Source organism: Sprattus sprattus (assembly GCF_963457725.1).
Source record: "Sprattus sprattus genome assembly, chromosome: 3".
NCBI classification, from domain to species: domain Eukaryota; kingdom Metazoa; phylum Chordata; class Actinopteri; order Clupeiformes; family Clupeidae; genus Sprattus; species Sprattus sprattus.
Genome location: NC_137922.1, coordinates 23,604,940 through 23,619,939, shown reverse-complemented (window position 1 = coordinate 23,619,939; position 15,000 = coordinate 23,604,940). Strand labels below are relative to the sequence as shown.

Sequence of the window (15,000 nt, the reverse complement as noted above, 5' to 3'; positions counted from 1 at the left end):
TCCCTCTCTTCCCTTCTTCTCGCTCTCTCCCTCATTCTGTCTCTCCCTTTATCCCCCTGTTTCTCCCATTCTCTCTCTCTTTCCCTCATTCTCTCTCTCTCCCTCTCTCTCTCTCTCTGGCTATAACCCTAATGCCCCAATGCACTCTTGCACTGCATTGAAACATTTGAAACTCAGCTGAAAACTCTGAGGACGGTTCATTACTTGCAGGCCAAAGCACACACATACGTGCATGCCATACGCACACGTGCATGTTCTCTCTCTCTCTGCCCTCTCTCTCTTGCTGTATTTTTTTTAGTCTTACTCTCTATCTTGCTGTCATCCTTACACACACACATGTAGCTAAATATACATCACACAGATGCGTATACAGAATAAACATTTCACACACACACTCACGAGCACATGTGCACGTACACACACGCGCGCGCACACGCACACATATCATTCAGCTATACATACACACACATACGTATAATTTCCCTAATGCTTGTTCATGCATTGAGAGAGAAAAGCACACATGGTTGCATTTGCATTGACACAGTTGGGCAAACCCAGCACACGCACGCACGCACGCACGCACGCACGCACGCACGCACGCACGCACGCACGCACGCACGCACGCACACACACACACACACACACACACACACACACACGCACGCACACACACACACACACACACTCACACACACACACACACACACACACACACACACACACACACACACATTGAACCTGCTGGAGGTAAGAAATGCCAAGCTTGCAATGTGCCTCAGCCCTGAGGAACAGAGGTGCACTAACAAACCCGTCGCTATTTTCTTTTCGATCTGTGGACTTGGCAAAAAACAAAGAAAAAGAGACAGAAAGAGAAACAAGATGTATTTGTCCTCATCACCGAAACATCCTCAGTCATCATTTTGCATTGTGCAAATTTTGCGGTGTACCATTTCATAATGAACAGGAACTCCAGTACAGGCTTAGCCACGCTAATCCTCTCCCCAAAATAATCAAAGTCTTATTGTTAGGAAAAGGCATTGGGCGAGGTATGAATAAGACTGTGCTCCCTCAGTTATTAAATATGCACACTCCAGCGTCGTGGCCAGCTTGGGCTCGCAGGAGCGCAGAGGATTACTGCCAGTCCTTACTGTAATGCCAGGGGAGAAACCTCAGCAAAGCTAATGATGAAATTTGTGTTGCTGCCCGAAAGGGGAGAGTTGGTGTGTGTATGTGTGTGTGTTTGTGTGTGTGTGTGTGTGTGTGTGTGTGTGTCTGTGTGTGTGTGTGTGTGTGTGTGTGTGTGTGTGTGTGTGTGTGTGTGTGTGTGCTGGGTTTGGGAATGGAGCTCTGCCCCCGAACAGCTTTATTAATTTAGCCAGGGCCTTTGTTGAAGCTAGCGGCTAATCCCCCGCACAAGTCGGCCGCCGTGTGTGATCACTCATTTACATTTACAGTTACGTAGTCGTTTAGCAGATGTTTTAGAACAGTGTGACTTACTGGCAGGGACTAGTAGTACATTTTGTCAGTGCTCGTATTCCCTGGGAGAGGGACCCCATGACCTTGGGGGTGCCGTACCTGTAGAGAGACAGAGACTGTGTGTCTGTAGCGTTTATTGATTTGAAAAGTGGCAGAGGATCGCAGTGTTGACAGGCCAGCCAGTAGAAGAAAGTGTTGAGTAAGCTTCATTGTATCCTCTTTGCGCATGACATCACTAAAGGATTTAGAGCATTGGGAGAATCCCTTCCTGATAAGCCACGGTGATTCATACTGGTCTCATTGCATCTCACAGCTGTTCAATACGTCTGTTTCATGCAAGGGGCATCAATCCAAACATCCCTTTCACTCCCTCTATCGCAAGCTGTTCAATAAGTGTGTTTCATGCAGGGGCATCCATCCAAACAGACTTTTCGCTCCCTCCAGCAGAAGTGTACTACTAATGGAGAGCGGCACGAGGCGAAATGACTTGGCTGCCTTACCTGACCCTGACACTTGCACTAATATTTGCCTGGATGGTGCTTACTCTGCTAGGTAGTCTGGCTCCATGGCTCAGAGAAGAAAAGCCTGGTGTTGTTGAAGAGGACATGACCTCCCCGTTTGATTTATCTGGACTATTTCCCCCCCCCCCAGAGGCACTATTCGCTATCCCTGCATTTCACCATCACTCACAGCACCCTGACGGCTCCAGGATTCCCGTAAATAACTTGTGTCGTTTTATTGCATTAAGCAGATTATTTACAACCCGGTTTTAATGATGCAATTAATATTCTGGCGCTTTAAGTGAGGGCTAAAGGACAGAGTTGATATAAGTTAATAAGCTGTGATGAAATGAATGGTGAAAAGATTAAGATGAATGCCCTGCTGATGCAAGTGAAGTGGCGCGACTGCGTTTTTTATTTCCGCCCACTCTCGGAGGTTTGCTGAAGGATTGCGCTTGAAGTTGCCAGCTCTGTTCGCAGACAGAGAGAAGTGCCGAAAGACGGCGAGGATGTTTTTTTGTCTTTGCTTTTCAGAAGTGCGACATCTCTCCCCTTGTCCCCATTGTACCTCCTTTTTTTATATTTTACGAGGTTGGTTACATTATTGAGTTGGGAGCTTGGGATCACAACTACCCCACGGCGTGTGTATGTGTGTGTATGTGTGTGTGTGTGTGTGTGTGAGTGTGTGTGTACGAGAGAGAGACTCCCACCCGCTACTGAGAACAGAGAACTGTGGAGGCAAACTTTTCAGTGAACTCAAAAGTTGGTGACAAATGGGTGACAGTCTGCATCGGCTTCCAATTCATCATGTCTAGCGGGTGGGAGTCTCTCTCTCGTACACACACACACACACACACACACACACACACACACTCACACACACACACACACACACACACACACACACACACACACACACACACACACACACACACACCGTGGGGTAGTTGTGATCATTGGATTAATCCATAAACAACTTCATCTGCGGCTCCCCCATCCAGGGACCTTTGGGTCGTTATGTGTCTGACGCTGAAGGAAAGTCTTTTAGGGTGGTGACATAATATTAGGGTGAGTCACTGCATGGTTGTGGGTTCGGCAGCAGTGACCATATAACCACCGGCCCACCAAACTCCCCCTGTGAGAGTCAGTAACCACACACACACACACACACACACACACACACACACACACACACACACACACACACACACACACACACACACACACACACACACACTCACAGCAGTGAACCCTATAACCACCGGCCCACCAAACTCCCCCTGTGAGAGTCAGTAACCAGGGAAGTGATACCTACTGTTGCATGACGCTGGACGTACACACACTCATCAGGGACAGAGGTCTTGGCGCTGGACGTACACACACTCATCAGGGACAGAGGTCTTAGCGCTGGACGTACACACACTCGTCAGGGACAGAGGCTTGGCGCTGGACGTACACACACTCGTCAGGGACAGAGGTCTTAGCGCTTGACGTACACACACTCATCAGGGACAGAGGTCTTGGCGCTGGACGTACACACACTCATCAGGGACAGAGGTCTTGGCGCTGGACGTACACACACTCGTCAGGGACAGAGGTCACGGGCCGCTGGGTGAAGTGAGGCTCGAGGGTGACATTTGTTCTGTTTGGTGTCGACGGCAAAAGGGACTCGATTCTTTTGAAACCGTCCCTGTTCTCACAGCAAACGAGCTGTCCCATGACCCAGCAGATGGCCTGAATTATGGATTAAGCCTAAAAGCAAGGCAGAGCACTTTTTGGGCAGGGGTATGAGAGGTGAAGGCAATAATGCGTCTGACCCAATTCAGACTTGCTTTTAACGGCCCAGTGGGACATTAGAAAGTGTATGATCATCATGACATTGCTTTTTTTCACTCCATATGTTGGTCTAGATAAATGTGTCAAAAATGAAAATGTATCTTAAGTTATGTATCATAAGTTAAGTTGCCGAAACATGTATAAATACTCAAATAAACCAATGCCAAATAAACCAGCAGCAGCCCACCATCTTCCTTCTCATCCTCGAAAGCCTGACAGCACAGGAGAAAAATCTTTCTATGGAGATAGATGGTTGTAGGATTATGTCTTCCCCACCTAGTGCGAAAGAGCCTCTGGGATTATTTTCTCTGCACTGGATCACTGCCTATCATCTCAGTCCTCAGATGGAAAACATCAAGACAGCAAATGTGTTTTTAGGCATCTGGGGTGGGAAATACATTTACCACAAATCAAAACAGAACAGCCAAACACCAAACTGTTTCCCCCACTCGTAGCAGAACGGGTTTGTATGCTCTTAAAAGCATGAATGAGACCCCATTATAGACCCATATTGGGTTTTGAAGATTGGAAAGATTAGGATTTATCTGTTGTATTCAAGCTCAGGAGATATTACCTCGCAGGGCCATATTTAAGCCCAATATACTGTATATATTAAAAAACATTCAGCCGTTTCTTAGCCACTGAAATGTTAATTCATACACGGAATGCACGCTCATCTCTGCCTCCCTGCCTCTCTCTCTCTCTCTCTCTCTCTCTCTCTCTCTCTCTCACACACACACACGCACACACACACACACACACTCTGCTGCTCTGCTGTCTGACTCGGAGTCCACTCCCCCCCTCTGGCTCTCCACATCACATGCTATGATGAAAGTTCTCCCGTCGGTGGGAGACAGATTTACAGCCGTCCCCTGACGTGCCATCGCTCTCAGTAATCTTGCATAAAGGCTACAGCTCTGTTCCTCCATGCCAAACATCTGCTTACCTTAAGAAGCCATAAAATATAACAAGAAGATTACAATGGCCCCTGCCTACACATCAGACAGCCTCCACAAATCTGTGTCTGCCACTGCTAGACTATCTCTCATCCTTCCCCTCTCTCTATCTCTCTCTTTCTATCTCTTTTTCTCTATCTATTGTATCTGTCTTTCTGTGTCCCTATGTATTTCTCTCCCTCCCTCACTCTCTCTGTCTCTATCTATCGTATCTGTCTTTCTGTGTCCCTGCCTGTCTGTCTCTCTCCCTCTCTCTCTCTCTCACCCTCTCTCTCTCCCTCACTCTCTCTCTCTCTGTCTCTATCTATTGTATGTGTCTTTCTGTGTCCCTATGCATTTCTCTCCCTCACTCTCTCTTCCTCACTCTCTCTCTCTCTGTCTCTATCTATCTTTTCTGTCTTTCTGTGTCCCTACCTTTCTTTCTCTCTCTCTTCTCACTCCCTCACTCTCTCTCTCTCTCTCTCTGTCTCGCTCACTCTCTCTCCATCACTCTCTGTCTCTATCTATCGTATATCTTTCTGTGTCCCTACCTGTCTCTCCCTCTCTCTCTCCCTCACTCCCTCTCTGTCACTCTCTCTCTCTCTCTGTTTCTATCTATCATATCTGTGTCCCTGCCTGCCTCTCTCTCTCCCTCTCTCTATAACTCTTTCTCTCTATGTCCTTCTCTCTCTCCCTGTGTGTTTGTCATGCAGAGACAGCAACCCCAGCTCTGGATGTGTTGCTGACATGTGATGTGATGTTGGCTTTAGGGGTGAACTTGTGGTATGTTTAAACTCTGTGGGCGCTTGGACATGGCTAATTGCTGCCGCAGCGCCACAGGGTGCATCTCCATAGTCGTCCTTTGATGTCCCCGTATCCCCGGGACCACCCCAATTAAAGCACAGTGCAGACCAGAGGAGAGGGAAATAAACGTATAACCCCCACTTTATATTCTACCCCGGCATCTTTACTTACAAATGCTCCTGGCGAGATGTCTCACAGCATGCCGCTGTAAAGAGATGGCAAACATTTACCGTATTTATGTCCAGAAGCTGCTGAAAAAGATATTCTTTGCAGATGTGCATTCTTGAAATGCCTTGCTGCTACTGAGTCGTGTGCAGTCCACGCGTTCTGACATTCGTGCTCGTGAGATTCTGACATTTTTTGCATTGTTAGACTTAGAGGTGGGGTGGGGTGGGGGGGGGGGGGGGGGGGAGGGGGGAGGGGGGTGTGAATGCCAACGAGTTCCCCTGGGGCAAGGGCATTGGGAAGCTCATAGGTATTTATCATTCCCTCTTTTGGAGAACCTTGTCTTAGTGTAGCCTCCGGCTAGAGATGTTCCCTAATTGATATTCTGTTGCAATGGTGCCTTATTTTCTTGACAAAAATCCGACAGAGGAAGACAGATACTGGAAATCGAAATGATCCTTCTGCGAAGATATGTGGAAGTGGTCCAGCGTAAAGAACTCTAATAGGCTGTGCTGCACAGGTATAACAAGCCCCTTCTGTGCTGAGATTGCCATTGGCATGAAGCTCTTGTTTACAAGAACAGGAAATGCAATATTGCGCCCTCTTAAAATGTTGCTATGGCGGATGTCCTGAGATGCGGAGACCTTGAAAAGCAATTTAGAAGAGTAAATGCCGGCGTCAAACCTGACACCATAGCCTAGTCATTCATCCTATAAACTACTCTCATCCCAGTCAGCATGAGTGTTATCTATGGGATACTCAAATAACTTTCTTTTTCATAAACTTGTCTATTGTTCTTGTGTGTGTGTGTGTGTGTGTGTGTGCGTGTGTGTGCATGGTAGTTTGAAATGACAGCTTCTCAGCAGGATTTATGGTGTCCCAGCTCGACACACTACAGATGTTCACAGTGGCGTTTGTCTATCCCTGCAGGTGAAATGGAAAGCCACCAATGACTGATACGTGTTTCTTGAGGAATGGGAAAGTAGTGTGAAAGGGGCTTGCACCAATATGGCCGCCCACCGAATTCGAGTGACGAACAACAACAACGTTCTTCCACGCTGCAAGTCAGAGGGAACACTCATCGATTTGAGCGATGGGGTGTCTGAACCTTGTCTCACAGATGTCAAAGGTCAGTGTGAGTCGTAATATCCCATTACCTCACTGGGAAATGTTGATTGATGCATAGCATGTGTAGCCCTATGCTACATAACAACACCCAAAAATGTTCTCTCTATTTAAAAAGATGATGTGTGAATTCAGATGAGCTTTGTGAACACATAATCGTGTCTAATAATCAGGCTATGTAATGAGGATGTTATAATCATTAGGCACTGTCTTTCTGAAAAAACATTCAGGTTTATTCTAGGGTGACATGAAAATGAATAAAATCAGTTGTTAATGTAAATGAAATTACAAATTAAAGGGGATGTATGTAAGCCTGATTAGCTGTCGGCTAGCAAGCTACAACTAGAATGCGTTTCGTGAACGAACTGCGAGAGTGTGCTTGCTCTGTTGCGGCCATGACCGAGAGAACAAGTGCCTTGGAATTGGGGCAGGTGTCAGCTCTCCAGCTCTCCCTGCTGGATGAGCATGCACAAATGAGTATGCACAAATGAGTATGCATGAGTGAGTATGCATGAGTGAGTATGCATGAGTGAGTAAACATGAGTGAGTATGCACGAGTGAGTATGCACGAGTGAGTATGCATGAGTGAGTATGCATGAGTGAGTAAACATGAGTGAGTATGCACGAGTGAGTAAACATGAGTGAGTATGCATGAGTGAGTATGCATGAGTGAGTAAACATGAGTGAGTACGCATGAGTGAGTACGCATGAGTGAGTACGCATGAGTGAGTAAACATGAGTGAGTATGCATGAGTAAGTATGCATGAGTGAGTATGCACGAGTGAGTATGCATGAGTGAGTATGCACGAGTGAGTAAACATGAGTGAGTATGCATGAGTGAGTAGAGCCCTGGTATGGAAGGTGTCTCTTAATATTCCTAGTTATACAGTTGAATGGAGAGGGACAGAGAGAGAAGAGGAACCGTGCGCAGGTGTCAGTGAGAGTTGTCAGTGAATCACAGGTGCAAGCCAGTTTAATGAGCCTATTATGATGTCATAATGCCTCAAAGTTCTGCCATGCAAGTCTATGGAGAAAAAAGGTGATGGAAAAAGAGGAATAAAAAAGGAGTGGCAAGGAGTACCGCCACGAAAAGTCATAGCAGCTTGCACCGGATCGGGCCGGACGTTTTGGTGTTTGAACGGCGTCTCTATCTCAATCGGGCGAGGAGTAGTTAGCTGCAAGAAAAACTACTAGAATAAAAAAAATAGTAAAAAACGAAGAACAATAGTGTGCTTCCCTTCGGGCAAGCACACTAATAATTCATACTCCCTACTCCAAGCAGATTGGATGATTGTATTACTACATTTGCACACCCTTTCCTCCTCTCCCTTCATAGAAGTAAACAAAAAGTTTGGCCAAGGTTGCTTAGGCCGAAGGCTACATGTAACATGACAACGTTTATATAATTGAAAAGATATCAAGGCTAACATTAGTGTCTCGATCACCATGAATTGTTATTCATCTGTTACATATATAGAGTATATAGACTGGGAATAGAGTATAGGGATTGCATAAAGAGTATAGAGACTGGATATACAGTAGAGTTTAGAGACTGGATATAGAATTCAGTGCTTACATAGACATTTATCATATTTGGTCCTAGTCAATTCATTTTCTCATTATACTTGTTTTCAGCGCCTACATGGACGTGTATAATGTTCGGTCCCACTCATTATTACCTAACCCAATCAAAAACCATAAACAATGCATTGAGTCATTTTGAGAATAGTTTGAGTCAATGGAGGCATGAAGGTAATCATATTTAATATGACCGTCATGTAAAGAGTTACTGATGTTTATTCTCTTGTTTGCAGTGCCTTCTCCTAGTGCCTTACGCTTGGACACCTCAGCCTCATTCGGTACAGCACGGGAGGTGGTAGCCATCAAGGACTACTGTCCATCCAGCTTCACCACGTTGAAGTTCTCCAAGGGTGACCGCCTGTACGTGCTGGACACGTCCGGAGGGGAGTGGTGGTACGCCCACAACAACACGGAGATGGGCTACATCCCCTCTGCCTACGTCCAGCCGGTCAACTACCGGGACTCCTCGCTCAGCGACAGTGGCATGATAGACAATCTCGGGGATGTCTCGGAGGAAGGCGCCAAGGAGCTGGACCTCCTTGGAGAGTGGACCGGGGTGACGCTGACGCCCTCGCTGCCTTACAACAACAACCCTTTCTCCATGCGCTCCTCCTCCACCAATCCCTTCCTCAATGGCTCCATGGAGGGGCTGCTGGATCAGAACGTCCAAGAGAGGGCCAACCAGCGCAACGCCATGGACTTGCTGCTCTTCGACAGTTTTCCACCACCCTCCTCCGCATCCCCATCCACCACCAGCACCGTCGCCATGACCACCACCAGTACCAACGGACACAGCAATAGCTTCTTCGACCTCACGCCCATCAGCCCAAACCTGGAGGCCTTGCAGATGCTCCGTAAAGACAACCCCTTCCTCAGGAGCAAAAGGTCCTACAGCCTGTCCGAGTTATCCATCTTGCAGACTCAGCCATTGCCTTCCAATGGGTTTTTCAGTGGCCTAAAGGCCCCATCCCCGGAGCAGTTCAAGAGCAGAGAGGACTTCAGGACCGCGTGGTTGAATCACAGGAAGCTGGCAAGGTCCTGCCATGACCTTGACTCGTTGGGTCAGAACCCAGGCTGGGGTCAGACGCAGCCCGTGGAGACAAACATCATCTGCAGGCTGGACAGCTGTGGCGGAGCGGTGCAGCTGCCCGACACTCACATCAGCATCCACGTCCCCGAGGGCCACGTCGCTCCAGGCGACACCCAGCAGATATCGATGAAGGCCCTGCTGGACCCGCCGCTGGAGCTGAACAACGACCGGTTCTCCACGGTGAGCCCCGTGGTGGAGATCAAGCTGAGCAACATGGAGGTGAAGACCTCCATCACGCTGGAGATGAAAGTGTCGGTGGACGTGAAGAAGGACCGGACCCACTTGGCGGAGGTGGTGTGTGTGCGCAGCGACTTCAAGGAGGGCCCGTATGTCCCCCTGCCTCAGGCCTACATATACAGTGACACTGTGCAGGTCCAGCTGGATAACCTGGAGCCTTGCATGTACGTGGCCGTGGTGGTTCTGGCCCGAAACATCTCCATCAGCTCAACAGTGTGGGACCACATGGTGAAGAAATTGACCCTGGGTTTGTACGGGCCTAAACACATCCACCCCTCATTTAAAACCGTGGTGGCCATATTCGGCCATGACTGTGCCCCAAAGACTCTGCTCGTGAGTGAGGTTGGTAAGCAGGCCCACTCGGCTCCTCCGGTAGCCCTTCAGTTATGGGGGAAGCATCAGTTCGTTCTGAGCAGACCCCAGGACCTGCGGATCGGCGTCTACTCCAACATGTGTAACTATGAGGTGAAGGCCAACGAACAGGCCCGAGCTGTGCAGGGTTTCCAGGTGAAACTGGGGAAGGTGAGCAGGTTGATTTACCTCATCACGTCACGCGACGCCGACGACATCTCCGATTTCACGCTGAGGGTGCAGGTGAAGGACAACCAGGACGGAATCCTGGCTCAGTTCTGCGTCCAAACGCCTCAGCCGCCACCAAAGACCAACGCGCGATCCAACGGGCAGAGAAGGTTCCTGAAGAAGAAAGAGGTGGGGAAAATCATCCTCTCGCCTCTGGCCATCACCACCAAATACCCACAGTTCCAGGAGCGCTGTGTCACCAATCTGAAATTCGGCAAGTTGCTCAAAACAGTCATTCGTCAGCACAAGAATCAGTACCTGCTGGAGTACAAAAAAGGGGATGTCGTTGCTCTGCTGAGTGAGGAGAAGATCAAGCTGAAGGGACAACTCTGGACCAAAGAGTGGTATATAGGATATTATCAGGGAAAGACCGGCCTCGTGCACGTAAAGAACGTTCTGGTCTTAGGGAAAGTAAAACCGATATACTTCTGCGGGCCGGACCTTACTACGACGATTCTTATGGAGCAGATTCTGAAACCCTGCAAGTTCCTCACGTACATCTACGCCTCCGTACGGACTGTACTGATGGAGAACGTGGGGAACTGGAGGGCGTTCGCCGACGCTTTGGGATATGGGAACCTACCCCTGACGTACTTCTGTCGAGCAGAGCTGGACAGCGAACCCGAGAGAGTGGCCTCCGTTCTGGAGAAGCTCAAAGAGGATTGCAACAACCTGGAGATCAAGGAGCGGAAGTCTTTCCAGAAGGAGCTGATGACTGTAAGTAAAAAATAAAAGCTTGTTTTTTTTCACGTCTGCTCACATATGCATCATTCACAGGATGTGCTCTGCTCAGCACAATCTTAAATGAAGTGTGCTCTTTTGTTTCTCTCCGTTGGCCATGTGATAGAAGGTTGCTCAGCATCTGCCTTGTCTTTCTTTTATATATATCACTCTCTTGAGGTTTGTTATCACACACACACACACACACACACACACACACACACACACACACACACACACACACTCTCTGGAGGTTTGTTATCAGGCTAATTCTGATGGATGGTGTGGTAGCAGGCCGCGTCTGATGAGAGTGCACTTAGAGTGTGTGCGTGTGTGTGTGTGTGTGTGTGTGTGTGTGTATGTGTGTGTGTGTGTGTGTGTGTGTGTGTGTGTGTGTGTGTGTGTGTGTGCACTTAGCTTGGCTATCGTGGGCCTCTTATCTGGCCTGCTGAGGGGGCTTAAAAGTGCAGCCGCCCAGACTTCCCCTTATGCTTCGGTCGCTGAGCCTACACACACACACACACACACACACACACACACACACACACACACACACACACACACACACACACACACACACACACACACACACACACACACACACACACACATACTCACACACACACACACACAGACACACACACACACACACACACACACACACACAAACACACACACACATCCACAGAGGCAAACACACACGCATCCATAGACCACCACAGAGGCATACAGATAAACACACACACTGACACTTACACACACAGAGGCACACAAACACATCAACATACAAACACATATAAACCCACCCACTTAAGCACAAAGAAGAAAAAAAAAAGACATTAGCATATCACACACAAACAGTCTTGCATGACGTAAGCCATAGTTCAGCAGGTTTGCCTCTCGAATGCACTCACGGAAGATGGGAGAAGTGTTTGGGTAAGCTCGCATGCGCACAGAGGGCATGTTTCAGACCGTGACAGGCGCCGCTGGCCAAGGTTGACATTTAGATTTGGTTACTTAGCAGACTCTTTTATCCAGCGTGACAGCGCAGCGAATGAACTGAACAGAACTCAAATATGTGCATGTGAGGAGAAGTACCCCTACCCATAATGTTAGTGTTGCCACAGCCACGCTCGTCCAACTGGGCGTCTGAGTGAGTTAAGTTTAAGAATGTCAGGAGATATTAGTTCTGAGAAGTTTTAACAATAGCAGTGTTGAGCTGTGGGTCCTTAAACACAGACGCATCCGCGGCGTTGAACAATGCCAAACATGCCAAAGTAAAGTTCTGGTGTGCTCCAGTTCTGTCAAAAAAGTATTGGGATTGCTTGCCGGGGTGCGCGCTGATACAAAACTGTACAAAGTGTTTGGCTTGGAACAGCGTGGTGCCATGCTTCTGATCTTGCCTTGTGTGCTGCGCTGTGCTGGCTCTGAAAGGCATTAGCATATCACACACAAACTCTGCTCTTCGGCCAATATGGTACATTTAAAACAAAGTGGTAACACCCTCACACGCTGTCAGCTTCACAGTTATGATAAGGGAACAGACTTGAAGTGAGGCCATTGTCATATATTCATGCCTGTGAACGTAATATGCTTGAGCTGATCTGTCTCTCTCAGAATTGCCATCGGCAGGAGGGAAAGGGAAATAAAGACTTTGTTGTTTGTTGTCAAGGCGACTGTCTAGAAAAAAAGTGAGCTTGAAATCCCCTTGGTCTCCAGTTGTTTAAGCTGTTTGTTGGTTTTTGTTGTAAATTCCTGAAGCCACCTGTGTAAAAACGTCTGGAGTCAGCAGACTGTCATCTCCAGCAGGGTTTAATTTTTCTCCACACATTGGTCCAATGCTGCAGAAGATTGAACGGCATGTGTGTTTACAATCTGACATCTCCAGTAACATATTGTTTATTTTATTTAGAAAATCTCATTGAAAAGTACATCTTTAACAACCCTGGAGACTTCTGACAGACGCGGGGTTCCTCAGTGCAGTTTGTAGCCATCTGTGTTCGCTCCTGCCCCAGGGTGAGATTTGTGATCATTGGATTGTCTATCATTAGACTCATCCTGATGTCCTTATGGTAAATGTGTGCAGTCTATACAATGTTTTCTTTTTCTCCATTCTTTCATACAGTGAACCTTTTATCAGATATCTGGGTGTTACAGTTTTCTTTACTATCAGTTTGTGTCAGAGTTGTCCTTTTTCAAAATACTTCACACATTGGCCATATCATTAGACTATGGGAGTTAACCTTTAGATACTTCTGCACTGCCTTGGTTTAAAGTGCAATCCACTACTTTTGACAGTCATAACTACCCCAATGTCAGTTACTGTTCACCACCAGCAAAACTTTAGGTTCAAAACCTGACAACATTTAGATAACTGCTGATGGAAATATGTTAACAAATGAAACTAAATACTTGAAATAAAACAGATTATTCAGATTTTAGCGGAACATGTATTTCGTTTATTTTTTTATTTTGTTTGGAGCCTTGTTACCATCTATACAAAAATCATATTGCATTGAAATGTGCACGTTTATAGGCAGTATATACTGTAGATGTAGTTATTTTTTCTATGGATAGGTCGTGGTCTATCATTACGTAAGAGACAATTACCCATGAATGAAGCTCCACTGTATTTACCACACTCAATAGTGATATCCATAGTATTGTGACAAGATGAATGGTGATATCTACAGTATTGTGACAAGCAACCCAACAGATCAAAAAGTTTGATGTTGGTGTTGTGGTGATAGCTGCTTGGCTTGAAATGTTTGTAGGGCATGAGGGATTGTAGAGAGGATAAGACGCGCATCTTTCTAAAGATTCAAGGCAGGGGTGACCGTTACGGTAAATGTGAAATTTATACAGTAATAAATTGCTGACTGACACCAAGGATACTGTGGATTTACGGCAGACTTCTAGTAGTAGTATGACTTCTACTGAACAAGAAATTAAAAGTATTTGTACACTTTTTTGTCTATAGTATGCCACAGCAATTGAAGCATAGAACATGTTGCAGCATTTCAGATTGATTTGGTTAGTGTTACAATATGTACTGTAAAGAAGTGTCGTACTTTTTTCTCTTTTGTCTAATGCAACAATGCAACAACACACTGCAGCAGTGTGCAGCATTTGGCAATGATTTAAGTTGTTTTTGTTTGATTGACAGAGTAGTCTTTCTGGGAAAGGCCATATTATTATGACAGCTTGAATCATGTCTGGGTGAAGTAAGTGTTTTGGTGGTTGTTGTGCATTTTCACAAGAGTTTAATTAATGTGTTTAGGTGTGTGTCTGTCAAGCACACTGTGTGAAGAGTTTTGAAAAAGTGGATATGGTGTGGAGACAAAATTATGGTAAATAAACTGGGCAGGAATATGTGTCATCGTCATCTGTCCTGTGCCGTGTTATTGCTCCTGGCGTATTTATCAGGCAAAGATTGTCCCATTACTCTACACCTCAATGAGAGGCAGGGAAAGATGGAACACGTTTTGCAAGAGCAAATTGATTTTTAAATTACAGTTTCAGTTCCTAGCAGACATGCCTTGCTCTCGGCCTGAGCTCATGTCTATTTGTCTCCGCGTTAAGCCCTGCGGTAATGTCCGCCACTTACACACTTGGAACATTTGTCTCGATTTAGAGCCTAACGAGACAGCCTGCCTTCCGGCCACCCCGTGTCCTCAGGGGCCTCCAATGAATGGTAATGAAACAGAAATCGGTTTGGGCTTTTCTAGAGCTGAAGCCTGACGTGAAAATATAGGGTGTGGAGTCGCGAGTCTTTACTTTTACTTTACTTACCTACCACTCTTGACTAAAGCTCGACTAAAGCTTTCTCTGAAACCTGACGTGGAAATATTAGGTGTGTAGGTGCGACTCTTGACTTTTACTTTACTTTCATACCAATCTTGACTCAAGCTCGACTAAAGCCGTCTCTGCAACCTCACGTTGAAATATAACG

The 15,000-nt window shown here is 46.7% G+C and overlaps 1 protein-coding gene across 1 annotated transcript in view; it reads left to right on the top strand.

Moving 5' to 3' along the window:
- The window catches only part of sh3bp4a (SH3-domain binding protein 4a), a gene marked incomplete at its 3' end in the record, with an annotated part of 35,616 nt that overhangs the window by 4,940 nt on the left and 15,676 nt on the right, over nucleotides 1-15,000 (top strand). Inside the window, exons 2-3 of the mRNA XM_080833799.1 lie at nucleotides 6,647-6,845; nucleotides 8,656-11,045. Coding sequence (XP_080689925.1) covers nucleotides 6,725-6,845; nucleotides 8,656-11,045 — 2,511 coding nt within the window. The 5' untranslated portion in view covers nucleotides 6,647-6,724. The remainder of the gene's footprint in view (nucleotides 1-6,646; nucleotides 6,846-8,655; nucleotides 11,046-15,000) is intronic.